This window comes from Carcharodon carcharias, chromosome 18 (assembly GCF_017639515.1).
Source record: "Carcharodon carcharias isolate sCarCar2 chromosome 18, sCarCar2.pri, whole genome shotgun sequence".
In the NCBI taxonomy this organism is placed as follows: Eukaryota; Metazoa; Chordata; class Chondrichthyes; order Lamniformes; family Lamnidae; genus Carcharodon; species Carcharodon carcharias.
The window spans coordinates 54,223,370-54,237,321 of record NC_054484.1 but is presented as its reverse complement, the minus strand read 5'-3'; the positions used below and the strand labels follow the sequence as shown (position 1 = coordinate 54,237,321).

At 46.2% G+C, this 13,952-nt stretch overlaps 1 protein-coding gene across 4 annotated transcripts in view; it reads left to right on the top strand.

Annotated features, from left to right (window-relative positions):
- Nucleotides 1-13,952, top strand: part of gk (glycerol kinase) — a 114,057-nt gene that overhangs the window by 90,309 nt on the left and 9,796 nt on the right. For all 4 annotated transcript variants that reach the window (XR_005945761.1, XM_041210593.1, XM_041210592.1 and 1 more), the window contains exons 16-18: nt 2,380-2,500; nt 5,846-5,989; nt 8,389-8,466. Coding sequence is in view for 3 of the 4 variants with exons in the window: in XM_041210593.1 (XP_041066527.1) it covers nt 2,380-2,500; nt 5,846-5,989; nt 8,389-8,466 (343 nt within the window). In the remaining variant the exon portion in view is untranslated. The remainder of the gene's footprint in view (nt 1-2,379; nt 2,501-5,845; nt 5,990-8,388; nt 8,467-13,952) is intronic.

Sequence of the window (13,952 nt, the reverse complement as noted above, 5' to 3'; positions counted from 1 at the left end):
GAGAAAAAGAAACATGACAACCATTTAAAGACACTGCTGGAAATGAACAGGAAATATCTCTCTCTCTCGCGCTCCCTATTTCTCTCACGCTCCCTCTCTCTCTGGCGCTCCCTCTCTTTCTGGCGCTCCCTCTCTCTCTGGCGCTCCCTCTCTCTCTGGCGCTCCCTCTCTCTCTGGCGCTCCCTCTCTCTCTGGCGCTCCCTCTCTCTCTGGCGCTCCCTCTCTCTCTGGCGCTCCCTCTCTCTCTGGCGCTCCCTCTCTCTCAGGCGCTCCCTCTCTCTCTGGCGCTCCCTCTCTCTCTGGTGCTCCCTCTCTCTCTGGCACTCCCTCTCTCTCGCATTCCCTCTCTTTCGCACTCCCTCTTTCTCTCACGCTCCCTCTCTCTCTCGCGCTTCCTCTCTCTCTCGCTCCCTCTCTCGCGCGCTCCCTCTCTCTTGCGCTCCCTTTCTCTCACGGTCCCTCTTTCTCTCATGCTCCCTTTTTCTCTCAAGTTCCCCCCCTCTCCCGCGCTCCCTCTTTCTCTCGCGCTCCCTCTTTCTCTCGCGCTCCCTCTTTCTCTCGCGCTCCCTCTTTCTCTCGCGCTCCCTCTTTCTCTCGCGCTCCCTCTTTCTCTCGCGCTCCCTCTTTCTCTCGCGTTCCCTCTTTCTCTCGCATTCCCTCTTTCTCTTGCGTTCCCTCTTTCTCTCACGCTCCCCCTCTCTCTCGCGCTCCCCCTCTTTCTCTCGCGCCCGCCCTCTTTCTCTCTCGCCCGCCCTCTTTCTCTCTCGCCCGCCCTCTTTCTCTCGCGCCCGCCCTCTTTCTCTCGCGCCCGCCCTCTTTCTCTCGCGCCCGCCCTCTTTCTCTCGCGCTCGCTCCCTTTCTCGCACTCCCTGTCTCGCACTTTCTGTCACACGCTGTCTCTCACGTGCTCGCTCTCACTCTCTCGTGTGCGCTCTCTTTCGCACATTCTCCCTCTCTCAAGCTAAAAGAGTGCCTTCAATGAAGTGCAGACCTGAACAAAGTCAACTCCATAGTTCTACAGGAAACCACCTAACTCCAAACAAGCTGCAATGCTCAACAATCTACACCTCAAAGACAAGCAAAGGACTTAGTCATATATTCTTTTAACCTTTATTGGACCCTAACTTTCTTACTTCCAGTATTTGTGTATGTGTGCCGTTGATTCTTTATTTTTTCTCTCGGGTTTAGTAACTAATAAACTTATTCTTTGACTCAAGAAAGCCTGGTTTCATTGGCTCCTTGTTAACAGATAAATACATTTGGATTAGATAAGACATTCATGGGGAAAAGAAATTTTAAAATCTTTCTTATGACCAACCAAGGGGGCTGAATAGAACGGAGCCAGCTCTCACCACCTCACCTGGTCATAACAAAATGTATGCTATGTGCGAACTTCTTGATCAGGATTCCATGAATGTAGATTTCCCATCGCAAGTGTATGCCCAAATCTGAAAGCCGATTTTGAAACATTAGATGGCCACTTATCATCTAAAGAAGAAGAAAATTGGTGACACACAACCCAAATTAACGCCCAAATAGTCTCTATTAGGTTGTCCACATAAACATGCATACAATATAGAAAGAAAGTTGGTAAAAGACAATCACATCCATCAAACCAGCTCATCCAGATGGGGTTCAGTCACTCATACCATTTACCTATTCCTCCCCCCACTACCTTGTCTCACAATCTCCTGAGGAACTAAAACCTAGAGAGAACAACAACTTGGGTCAATTTAGGAAATAGACTGGAAAATTCTTCTCCAACTCCCAAGGAAATCAGCCAAAGTTCCAGAAGGTTGTAGTCCTAACGATCGCACAGTTAACCCCCTATAACTGGAAAGGCTTTTTTCTCATGACCCTGTCCAGTTCCCTTTTGAAGCACTATAGAGAGTTCATACTCACATCACACTTTAGTCCCAGTGCTTTAGTTTCATGTTTTGCTGATGTTTGTAATGATATCTGTGGCATGAAGCTGTTAGAATTTCATACCCAGGGTAAATGTAGTCATTCCATGTTCCCAGTCATGCTTGAATAAAGTGTGGATTGTAAAATCAGCGCAGTTATAGCCTTGTTTCCAAACTATGTGCTCTGAGTAAAGCTCCGTGCTAGGAGTGTCAGATTAACCTTCTAATTTTCCACTTCCAAGCCAAAGCTGTATTATATTAGATTGCTTTCCGTAGTGAAAAAGTACACAGGACATTAGGTTCTGCAGGTAATTGAAGTGATTAACAGCTGTTCACTTTAAAAATAAATCTTTTACAAGTTGAATAAAATTTTTTGGGTGATGTCAACAAAGAATAATTCTATATTGGAGGGTTAACAAAAATAAATATGGACTTAATTGTGCTTCTGTTACTGTTTGGCCATTGCTTCTTTTAGCTTCTTGAGGCTGTGAATAAAGAATCTGGTGTCAATCAGACCACTCTCCAGGTGGATGGCGGAATGACCAGTAACAAGATAATGATGCAGCTCCAATCAGATATTCTTTCTATACCAGTAGGTAAGAATCCAAGGTTTCACCCTTTCTGTTCCCTCTTCACAAAAAAAGGAATCTGACTTCAAGTACTGCATAATTTTCTTCCAGAACCATACAAATTCCAGAACCATACATATCTAAAATAGCCATTCTTTTCAGAATGATTAATATCACATAGCATTACAGCGGGTTGAATACAGTTCCATACAAATAATTTCAACTTTTTTAATTTAATTAAGATTATGCAACCTGAGTCTTAGCCACAGGCTATGGATGAAGGTACTATGGTAAAATTTCTCCATCTCCTACTCGAAGATAGTGAAAACCCCAGAAAAGTGGTGGAAATGCTCTATTAGCATTAACAATATTTGCTATAAACTAAAAAGGTGCAATAATTACACTAAAGTTGTTGACTTTTCAATGACAGCCAACATTTCAAATCTACCACAGTAATAATGTGAAACGTGGTACTTGTTCTTGGTTGACCACGTGAGGATCATTTTGGGAATGGTAACTTGAAGAAATGCTTGTTGCTACAAATGGAACTCTATTTCAGTCGTTGTGGCTAACACTTGGAGCTTGCTAAGGATTGCCCAGTGTTTCTCCTCATTTCCATGCCTTTTCTGCATCCGATACTCTGGAATTTTTAATGATCTATTCTGCCAGAAGTATCACTGGTCCAGCCCATCCTGATTAAATGTTGCCCACTATGAGGCCATTAATCATGCTGTGTTGCAAATCCTTTTGGAAGTTGTACATATAAAGTGTGAGAGATAGTTGCTTTGTTCTTCAGCACATCATCTGCTGAGTTACTTTTAGGACTGTGCTCAAATTTTGATACTGCTTGTGGATGTAATGGTCCCAACTACTGCTATATTCCTAATAATTTGATATGGTTTAGACAACAATAATAATTTGTATTTAAATGGAATAAGATGTGCAAAGGTGTTTCACAAGAGCATTATCAAAACAAAAATTGACACCAAGCCATTTGAGAAGATACTAGGGCAGATGACTAAAAGTTTGGTCAAAGAGAGAGGTTTTAGGGAGCATTTTGTGAGGAGTTGAAAAGCAGGGAGAATTAGGCAGCTGAAGGCTGACCAATGATGGATCAGTTAAAATCAAGGTTGCTCAAGAGGCCAGAATTAGAATATTGCAGAGATCTCAGACGGTTGTAGGACTGGAAGAGATTATATAGTTAGGGAAAGGAGAGGGCATGGAGGGATTTTAAAACAAGGGTGAGAATTTTAAAATCAAGACAATAAAATCGAGAGAATCTTCTGACAGCATGAGCAGCGAATGACTCAATGTAAGCTGCCAATGCAAATCAGGACACTGAGGAAGTCCCAATGTGCGCATATGTGCAGTACTTACATGAGAACTTTAAACTTCCATTTGTTGGTTAACACTGCCTGGACTGCTCCGCAATTCCCTAGGACAGTGAAATGAGTTGGCCGTAACCACACAGACATAGGCGACTTACTCTATTCTTACCCTGGTTCATACATTGATTTATTTAGAGTTGTTCCTCGTCAGCATAAAGCCAGGAGTGCAGCACCAGGTGATTCTGCAACCCCAACGATGCCCAAACACCTATCTGCACCTGCATTCCCCAGCCTTCCACCCAACAAATCTCACCCGCTAACCTGCACTGCCCCCCCACAAACCTCACACACCAACCCGTACCCCTGACAATGCTCAACCGCCTACCCGTAGCCTCTGACATTGCTCAACCAACCACAACAAGACATTAAGGGCATGTCTTCAGTTCAGATGAGATGGGGGGCATTGCTTTGCTTCATTTGCACTTCACCATAATGCCTCTTCAGTCTGCTTGTCAGTGGATTCAAGCTGGACCCAGGCAGAAAGGTACAAAGACTGCACTGTTCTAATGACATGGTAGATGATCTGTGTCAGACAGACCAAATCCACAAGGGAAACATGGCCACACTATTACAACGGTTTTGCAATTTGTACTTTTTAACGAGATGATGTGTGCACTGAATTCAGAAATAATGAGTCCAACAAGAACTATAGAGATTTAAAAAAATTAAATTAAAACATTTATTAACCAATTAAAGGATTTCAAGCACATACATAAGATTACAATTACCACTATAATAAATCCTAAAATTCTTAATAAACCTGACTTCCAATTACAAACCCCTTTTAAGGCAACAGTCCAAAATAGATTTTAGATTTAAAAAGCAAGCCAACAAGTCACCACAGTACTCACTTGACAGTGGAATTCCAAGAGGCTTTCTCCACCTTTAGTTATTGGACACAGCAGCCTTTTACAAACATGGCTGGAGACTTCTCCAAAGCTGTTTCACATGAGCCTGCTAGATCTCACCAACATAGCCGCCCCCCCCCCCGAAATAGCCTTTCACTCTCCTTTATATATGTTTATCTCTCTAATATCTAAATTCCATTGTTCCTTATGTTTTTGGTACTTTGCCTAATTTAAAAATTTTTCATGCTGCCAATATTGTCAGTAAACTTTGGGAAAAATAAACACACTGCTTGTCCTTGCTTATCCGGCTAGTTGTAAACATCCTACCATTCCTTTGAAACCCAAACAACTCTTCACTTATCTAAAAATGTAAATTCCTTTCACACCTTACATGCTAAGACCCTCATCCATGTTTATTCATTAGCATTTCAAAATACATTTCTACACCTCACTTCTTTTGATAATTTCAAACTTGCAGTTTATCTGACTCCAAATGTAATTAAATCACACAAACAAAACCACCTACACTTACACTCGTCAACCTACTTTACAATAAACCAGAATAATAATATGAAAATTATTATACTTTCATAGCAACCATAAGAACATGAGTGTGTAATTGTAAAAAGGGTCAGCATTGTGTGCTTCTGCTCCACTGTTGACTGGAAGATCTGGGCTGTTGTTTAATGGGGAGCCACTGAAGGCCAACAAGCATGGGGTTGATGGGTGAATGGGAATTGACACAAGTTAGTTCACTGTAATGAGATTTCACTACCTGATAGTTAGAGCTTGGGGTATTGTGGTACTTTCCTTTAAAGAGATGGAAAAGCTAACATGACTTGCTAACCTCCTACCTAGCAGATCTCATGCTCTCCATATGGATGTGGTGATAGAGGGTCCACGACTTAACTGTGCCAAATTCATACCTAAAGCACACTGAATAACTTCTGCAGGTACTGAATTTTGAAAGAAAAGGGACAAGAAGTATTTGAATTATTGATATACTAAAATATTCTGCACTTAGGGCTGATAGAAAGTGTAGCAATTTTTGTCATTGCACCTACATTTACAAATAATATAGTGATAATCTAAATACACTGAGCAAGTACAACATTTGGTGTTTTGTTTTCTTTCAGTAAAACCAGCTATGGCGGAAACGACTGCTCTAGGTGCTGCTATGGCAGCTGGTGCTGCAGATGGTGTTGGAGTATGGAATCTGTCTCCTAATAATCTCTCAGCAGTAGCATGGGAGAAGTTTGAACCACAAATAGACCCTGCTGGTAAGAAAATGTTTGGCCTGAAACACTTTTCTGAAAGTGCTCAATGGCCAGAATTTTTCGCTCGGCGTGCCCGACATGTTCGAGGTAAAATTGCGCGCGATGACGTCGGATGAGTGCCCCAACGCCATCGCACACTCGCATGATATTTCGGTCGGTGGGCATTCAGGAGAGTTGGCAGCGCGCCCGCCAACAATTAAGAGGGCTATTAAGCCCATTAACAGCGCAATTAACTGAGATTTTTTGCTGCCCGCCCAACATTACGGCTGGCTGGTGGGTGAATTAGCCAGGCGGCCTTTGCATTTTTCAGGAAACTTCAAGGGTGGGATGAGGTTTCCAAGATTCATTTTAAAAGAAGATTAAAATATTTGGACACAAGTTTCAGCATCCATATATTTAGGTGACTCATTTGCGTGGGCATTTTTTCTGGATTTTTAAATCTGTTTTTACTGAATTTAAACTCTTCAGCTCCCTGAGGCAGCTCTCTGCCTTCATGGAGCTTTCATTCCACGCTGACTTTGGTGCTTGCCCTCCTCCAGCCCCCACCCCAGCAGCGCTGAGCCTTTCAGCATGCATTTCACACTGGCTTGCCGTTAATTGGCCAGTCAGTATGAAATTGCAATCCGGGGAACGAATGCAGGCAATAGTACGTTCCTCGGCTGCTCCCGGGCCCACTGACCTGAAAATCCTGCCCAACGTGTTAAATTATGTTCCTTCACTTGTTTAAAAAAAAGTACTGTTATAATCCGATTGTCGCTCCTTAAAATGCAACAAATATTTTGGCATTCTCCACATACCAAAGAAAATAAGCAAGAAACTTATAATAATGAACACCTTTAGAACTTATAATACACTGATGACCAGTTTCCTGGGTTGCTGCTTATTGGCATATGCAGGCTGCTTCCATTTGGTAAAAAAGGAAGACTTTACATGTAATCTTTAAATGTTTAGCTCTGTGGTGAAATAAAATTTAAAATTGTATCCCAGTATATTCCAAAAGCTTACAAAGTTTTAAGGTCTAAGAAATGATCATCTCATTCAGTTTAAGATGGTGTATAATATTTGGTGTAATAAAAAGAAAGGTTTGGTGTAATGGTTAAAAAGCAGATAAGAATGGGTTTCCATGACCTATTCTGAGAATGTGATAAATGAGTCAATCCTGTTTAGCTAATTTATTTTGTGCAGCAGAGATTCCTAAACCTTACTTATTACATACCCTTTCCAGATTTACCAGCTACCCAGCATAATGGTTTAATATTTTAACTCCTTTAATGGCCAAGCAGTGTACAAAATATATAATTTATAATACGCATATACAACTTAAACAGTGGTTTAAAAGTACTACTCATTAATTGACAGAAGAGGTTGTTTATTGGAGCATAGGCATATAATGTTTCGAGTGATAGTTTGAGCCATTAAGTTGTTTCCTGTACCCTGCTCCACTCTACCCCAACCTCCTCAGCATGTCCATTAGCCTTTTAAAGTATTCTCAAAACACATCTTTTTAGTCAGATTTTGGTTATTCCCCTACTAATCTCTGCTTCCATAGAAAGGCATTCCTTTCCCAGCCAACTTTCATTTGTGAAGTTTCTTGGGATTTTTTTTGTTATGATACAAATACTATAAAAGATAAAAGTACTCGCAAAGTTTTGTTTGAATTTACTCTTCTAGTTATTGTGTTGTATCCATACTCAAATCAATTTAACTTTTTATCGATGAAGACAATACTTCTTTAAATGTTTACCATCATGCACATATTTATATAAAATAATAGATATTTTGTTAATGCAGTTTTAAATGATTTGTAGGTTTCCTGATTCGGTGATATCAAGAGTTAAAAGTACAAAAACTATGGCCTGAATTTTTCAGGTGGTGGGCAGGCTCAGCGGGAACGGGCGGGGGCAGTCACAGAGCCAATCGCCACCCGCGATCAGCTCCGTGCCAGCATTTTACATGGGCAGGTCAATTAAGGCCCACCCAGTGTAATATGCAAGCCGTAGCGCTCTGTGCTACCTGTGCGGGCAGGGGGAGGTGGGAGAGTCGGGGCTAGTGCTTTTTCACGCATCTACAAGAAGGAGCGCTTCAATCTCCAAGTTCCAGTCAATTAAGTTAATGCACTCATGCACAAAAAGCTTTTAGGGTGGCAGGTGTTGTTATCAAGTGAATAAACATTATGAAGAGAAGTGGTGATCATTGATTACCTGCCAGAGCTCAAGAGGGCAGTGTATTGAATGTATATTACATAGCTACCTACCTAGCTGATGAGAAGTCCATTAGGTCAATGAAAGATCACTTTATTCATTCCATAATTGCTTGGGGGCATTCCTAAAGGAAGTGTCAATAGGTAATAATTTACAAAATAATATTCAAATGACTTAATGAGTATCATTTCAAATCTCCAGAGAGCAACCAACGTTTTTCTAAGTGGAAACTGGCTGTGGAAAAATCAAGAGGCTGGGAAAACACAAATGATGGCGCTGGTAAGAATTTATTTTTGTCAGATGGGGATTATGCTTAATACTGAGCATGTTTGTGACAAAACACACAGGGCAGAATTTTCAGTTTGACGTGCTGGGGATGGGCCCCACACGTAAAATGGCACGCGGTGACATTGGGCGAACGTCCCAATGTCACTGCGCGCCATCGCAATATTTCGCTGGGCAGGTGCGCGATGAAGTTCGCCGCGTGCCCCCCATTAATTAATGGGCTAGTTAAGGCCCTTAATTCATCAATCAACGGCGATTTTTAGGCGCCTGTGCGATCTTTGGGTCGGCGCACAGGCGCAATGGGCAAGCGGGCACGAGACTTATGAACCTCTTCCACAGGCGGGATAAGAGGGCTCAGTGGGGTTATCAATCTGCTTTCTGGAGTATTTGTTGGAGAAAGTATTTTAAGCTTGCCTGTGTGATCTGCAGCAGTTCAGAACAAATTCCAGCAGCTTTCTGTGTATTTTGAACCTTCAGGTCAGCACTCTGCAGTCAGTAATCTTTAGCAGGCCTGCAGCTTTCCAGAGGCCTCCCCATAGCCTGGGTATGGGTTCTGACATATCTACTGGAGGCAGCTCCTCTGAGGAAGAAGGGAGGTCTAGAATGAGGAGCGGGCCAGGAGTGCACATGCAGACTCCAGGGGAGCCACCTTTGAGAGTACAGGCGCAGGCACAAGAGGCACAGGACCAAGAGGTAGTCCAAGGTGGAAGGGGCTGCAGAAGACTCAACTATCCTGCTGCCAGGGTATACAGGCGATGAAGCAGCCACCTCAATATGACTAAGGTGCAGTATCGAAGGAGGCTCCGACTGTCGAGACAGTCAACTACATCTGTCAGATGATCTCCCCTATTGTGTGCGTGGACACCCCATGCCAGCGGCTCTGAAGCTCACAGTTGCCTTCAACTTCGATGCCTCTGGTTCCTTCCAGGGCTCAGTGGGTGATCTTTGCAGTATCTCCCAATCAGCTGTCCACATTTGTGTCAAGCAGGTCACAGATGCTCTGTTCAGACGGGCATTGACCTTCATCCACTTCCGCTGCGACCAGGCAAGTCAGGCACAGTGAACCAGAGGCTTCGCGGCCATTGCTGGCTTCCCCCACATCCGGGGTGTAATAGGCTGCCCACATGTGGCCATCAAGACGCCAGCAGATGACCCCGGTGCCTTCGTCAACAGGAAGGGCTTCCACTCCATGAACGTGCAGATAGTGTGTGATCACAGGATGCTGATTCTACAAGTCTGCAAGGTAACCAGGCAGCTCCCACGGCACCTACATCCTCAGATGCTCCCAGGTGCTTCGGCTCTTCAGTGCTGCAGCTCGGCTTGATGGCTGGCTGCTGGGTGACAGGGGCTATCCCCTCGGAAGGTGGCTCCTGACGCCTCTCTGCCATCCAAGAACAGAAGCTGAGCAGCGCTACAATAGGAGCCCGGTCACCACAAGGGCTGTGGTGGAGAGAACCATTGGTCTTCTCAAGATGCGCGTCCAATGCCTGGACCGCTCGGGGGCACGCTCCAATAACCCCAGATAGTGTGTTGGTGCTAGTGGCTGCATGCTGCGCTCTACATAATCTTGCGCTGGAAAGTGGAGACGCAGTGGGCGATGAAGACGTTGACGCAGTGTCAGCGGCTGCACATGATGAATCCAGCACTGATTCTGAGGATGAGCATGCACAGGGGAATGCTTAGGGGCTAAACACTGACCCGGGATACACCAAGGAGGCAGGTACACCTGGGAGGCTTTAATCCAACGAACCTTCAGCTAGCTCCACACAAATGGATCAGCAGGACCAGCCTTGCCTGGCTCTTCCATACTCAGCAACTAAGTGCTAAATCTGCCAGGTCATCAGCAGGAACTGGGGGCTTTGGACATAAACTTGAATGTCTAAATAAACACTCATGACACTTAAACATACATATGCAGAACAAAGGAGCCACCCTCAGCCATGGTAACACGTCTGATTTTTATTTTAAACATCAGATGTTCTCACAATTCCAAAACAAAATGTTAAGCAAGCAATAGAAAATTATAAGGACCTAATCTCGGGCCAACACAAAAGCACCAGTGAGAAACATGTGGTGTGCCTAATGTGCCTTATGCTTACGTTTCTGGGTGCTATGTCTTGGTGCTGCCCCATCGCTCAGAGTGGCATCTGAGACAGCCTGCTGACTCTGCTGTCCTGTTGGCCTCAGTGACCTTGGCGGTCATCCTCTGGCCCATGGAGCCTGTGATGGGCCTGCCTGGGAGGGATCTGCCAGTTCCACAGCTGGCATCACCTCAGTTGTCAGAGCCTCATTGGATGAAGCAGTCACTGAGAAAGGGGCGGAGCAGCTGGTGCCATCATCTGGAGCACCATGAGAGGAGCCCGCAGATACGACAGGCAGCGGCTGCGCTGACTTGAGGTAGCCTTGGACCTCCCCGCTCACCATGGATGGATGGGCAATGAGCTGGGAAGCTTGAGGTCCACACCATCTCCCACATTGGCACTGACCAGCTGTGGCCATTGGCACTGTGAGGGCTTGCAGGTCCGAGCGTAACCCCAGGAGGACCTGATTGTTCTCCTGGAGGCACCTCTCCACAAGAGTCTCGCTCCATGGGAGGAAGCATGATGCTCTGCCATGAGGCTCATTGCATCACTGATGCTCCACGTGGATTCCTCCATCACAGACCCCAAGCGAAGCACAGTCTCATGCTACTCTCTCGGATGCTTCCACACATACGGCCACATTTCCTGCAGCTGCTGCGTTGTGGACGATTCCAGAGGCACATCATCGTGCACCGACTGAGCATGTGCCAGGTCCCCTGCAGTCCTCCGACTGCTGGCGCCATCTGCACTTTCTGTCTGTGCCAGCTCCTCCAGCGAATGTGAAGTGCCCTCTCCACTGTGCACCAGAACACTAGCCAATGTTCCAGTGCCCACCAAAGTGCTAGTATCTGTGCTGGTGCCTGCTTCACAGAAATGGTGTGACGCAGGTGACACTTGAAGGCCCTCAGGTGTGAGAGGGGGCATCTGCATCTCCTCCTGCCGGCCATGCTCTGATGATGCTGAAATGAACAACAAGGACTGTGGCTCAGTTAGTGCACACACAGTAACACACTTCATCCCTTTCCCCCGGCTCATTATGCGCTTAACCTCCCAGAACCAATGGACACGAAAATTGGTGGGGTGGCAAATAGTGAGGAAGATAGCCTTACATTACAGGTGGATATGGATAGGCTGGTCAGATGGGCTAATGAATGCCAAATGGAATGTAATGTGGATAAGTGTGAGGTCATGCACTTGGGCATGACAAATAAGGCACGGGAATACACGATGAATGGTAGGACCATGGAAAGTAAAGAGGGACCTTGGTGTGCATGTCGACTGGTCCCTTAAGGTAGTGGAACAGGTACATCAAGTGTTTAAGAATGCAAATGCCATACTTGCCTTTATTAGTCGAGGCATAGATTATAGGAACAGGGAGATCATGTTCCAAGTGCTGAAAACCCTGCCTAGATCACAGTTATAGTTCTCCGTGCAGCTCTGAAATGCGCTTCACGGGAGGGATATGATTAGAGTGGAGAGAGTGCAAAGGTCGTTGACCAGGATGCTGGCCGGCCTGGAGAGTTTGACTTAGGAGGAGAGATAGCATAGACTGCTGTTATTTCCCCAGGAGCAGAGGAGATTGAGGGGTGACATGATTGAGGTGTATAAGCTTGTGAGGGGCATAGATAGTGTCGGCAGAAAGGAACTTTTCCCCTTGGCGGTGGGATCAGTAACCAGGTAGCATAGATTTAAAGTAAGGGGCATGAGGTTTACAGGGGATGTGATGAGCAACTTTTGCACACAGAGGGTGGTAGGAATAGGGTACGCACTGCCTGAAATGGTGGTAGACGCAGAAACCCTCCTAACATGTAATAAGTATTTGGATGTGCACTTGCGATGCCACAAGGTCTTGGGCATAGTGCTGGAAAATGGGTTTAGAAGACTTAGGAACGTGTTTGACTGGCGTAGACTCGAAGGGCCGAAGGATCTTTTACTATGATCCACACCTCTGACTCTATCACCCTGTGATCAAGCAATGTTGCAACAATAACAAATTAAACAATCATCAGTGCTATGGATTTTGGGAGGACATAGAGGATCTCACTGTTGGCCTCAAATACCTGGCCGTTCCACCCCAGCCTCACTAATACCAGTTGACCTGGGCGCAAGGCACCTCTCAAGGTCCAGGGCCTCCTGTCCAAAGCAGCTTAACATGAGGTGAGCCTGGCCGCTTCCAGTCCTCGCACACTCCAACACATTATGAGCATTCTTCTCCTGAGAAAGAGGGAAGACCATTCATTACGGCTATTTGCACTTGGACTCCGCACGCGCACACCGCACCCCAACCACAGTGGCCCATATCAGGCCTCCAGTGCCTCCTCTCCCCACTACTGCTGATGACTCACACAAAGATAGTACACCTGCTCCCAACCCCTGCATCGGCCACCTTGGACCCATGCTACATACGTCACTTTAGGAAATACACAGTCTTTGCTCCATAGCAAGGAAGCGCTACTACGTGCAGCATCAACAGCAGCAGTTGGTTCTTGGCCACAACATCTTGAGGCTCCCTTCCACCACCTCATCACTCTGAATAGGACATGTGTTCGAGTTCTGAGTATGTGCCCAGCTGCATCTCCTGCAGGTTGCCCCCAGACTAGTCATGTGCGACGAAGAGCAACACATCGTGCAGGCTGATCTAAGCATGGGCACTATCTGCTTGCCCACCCAGCATAGGAAAAATGCCCAACATGATTCAATGCAGTCTCGACAGTAAGACTCATAGGGGTGGGGGGGAGGCCTCAAAGACTAAGTCTACCTGCTGGGTTAAATGCCCAATTCCAACATGGTATTCACCCTTCCAGAGCGCAACAAATCATTGAAGTGCTTACAGCACTGGATCCAGGTGCGGCGCACCACATCATGGGAGCTCACCACGCCCACCACCTCCTCCCAGGCACATTTGGTCATGTGGGGGGGGCCTCCTCCTTCCATCCTGAGGGACCAACACCTCCCGCCATGCTGCCACCTCCTTGAGGAGGGCAGCAAGGCAATCATCAGAAAAGTGAAGGGCACATTGGCTCCCCACTGGCCTACCCTGCAGCCTGCCCTGCTCCTGTGGTAGACCCTGCAGCCTGCCCTGCTCCTCTGCCCTTCCCTCCAGCCTGGCCTGCTCAGCCGACCCCCTGTGGTGTGACCTCGAATTGGCCATTGTCACCAGCTTACAAGAGGCTGTCAGGCCTTCTTTAATCAGGCTGCTGGGTCGCCATTGGACCCAGCGCTCCGTGCACACCCGCCGCCACCCACACACTCCCGCTATCCACAGGAGTTGGCAAATACGCTGGGCAGGCCTTAATTAGCCTGCCCGCATAAAACGGCCACGCGGACCCGATCGCGGGCGCCAATCAGGTCCACGCCCGCCCGCACCCACTCCAGCTCCGCCCGACAGGCAGAAAATTC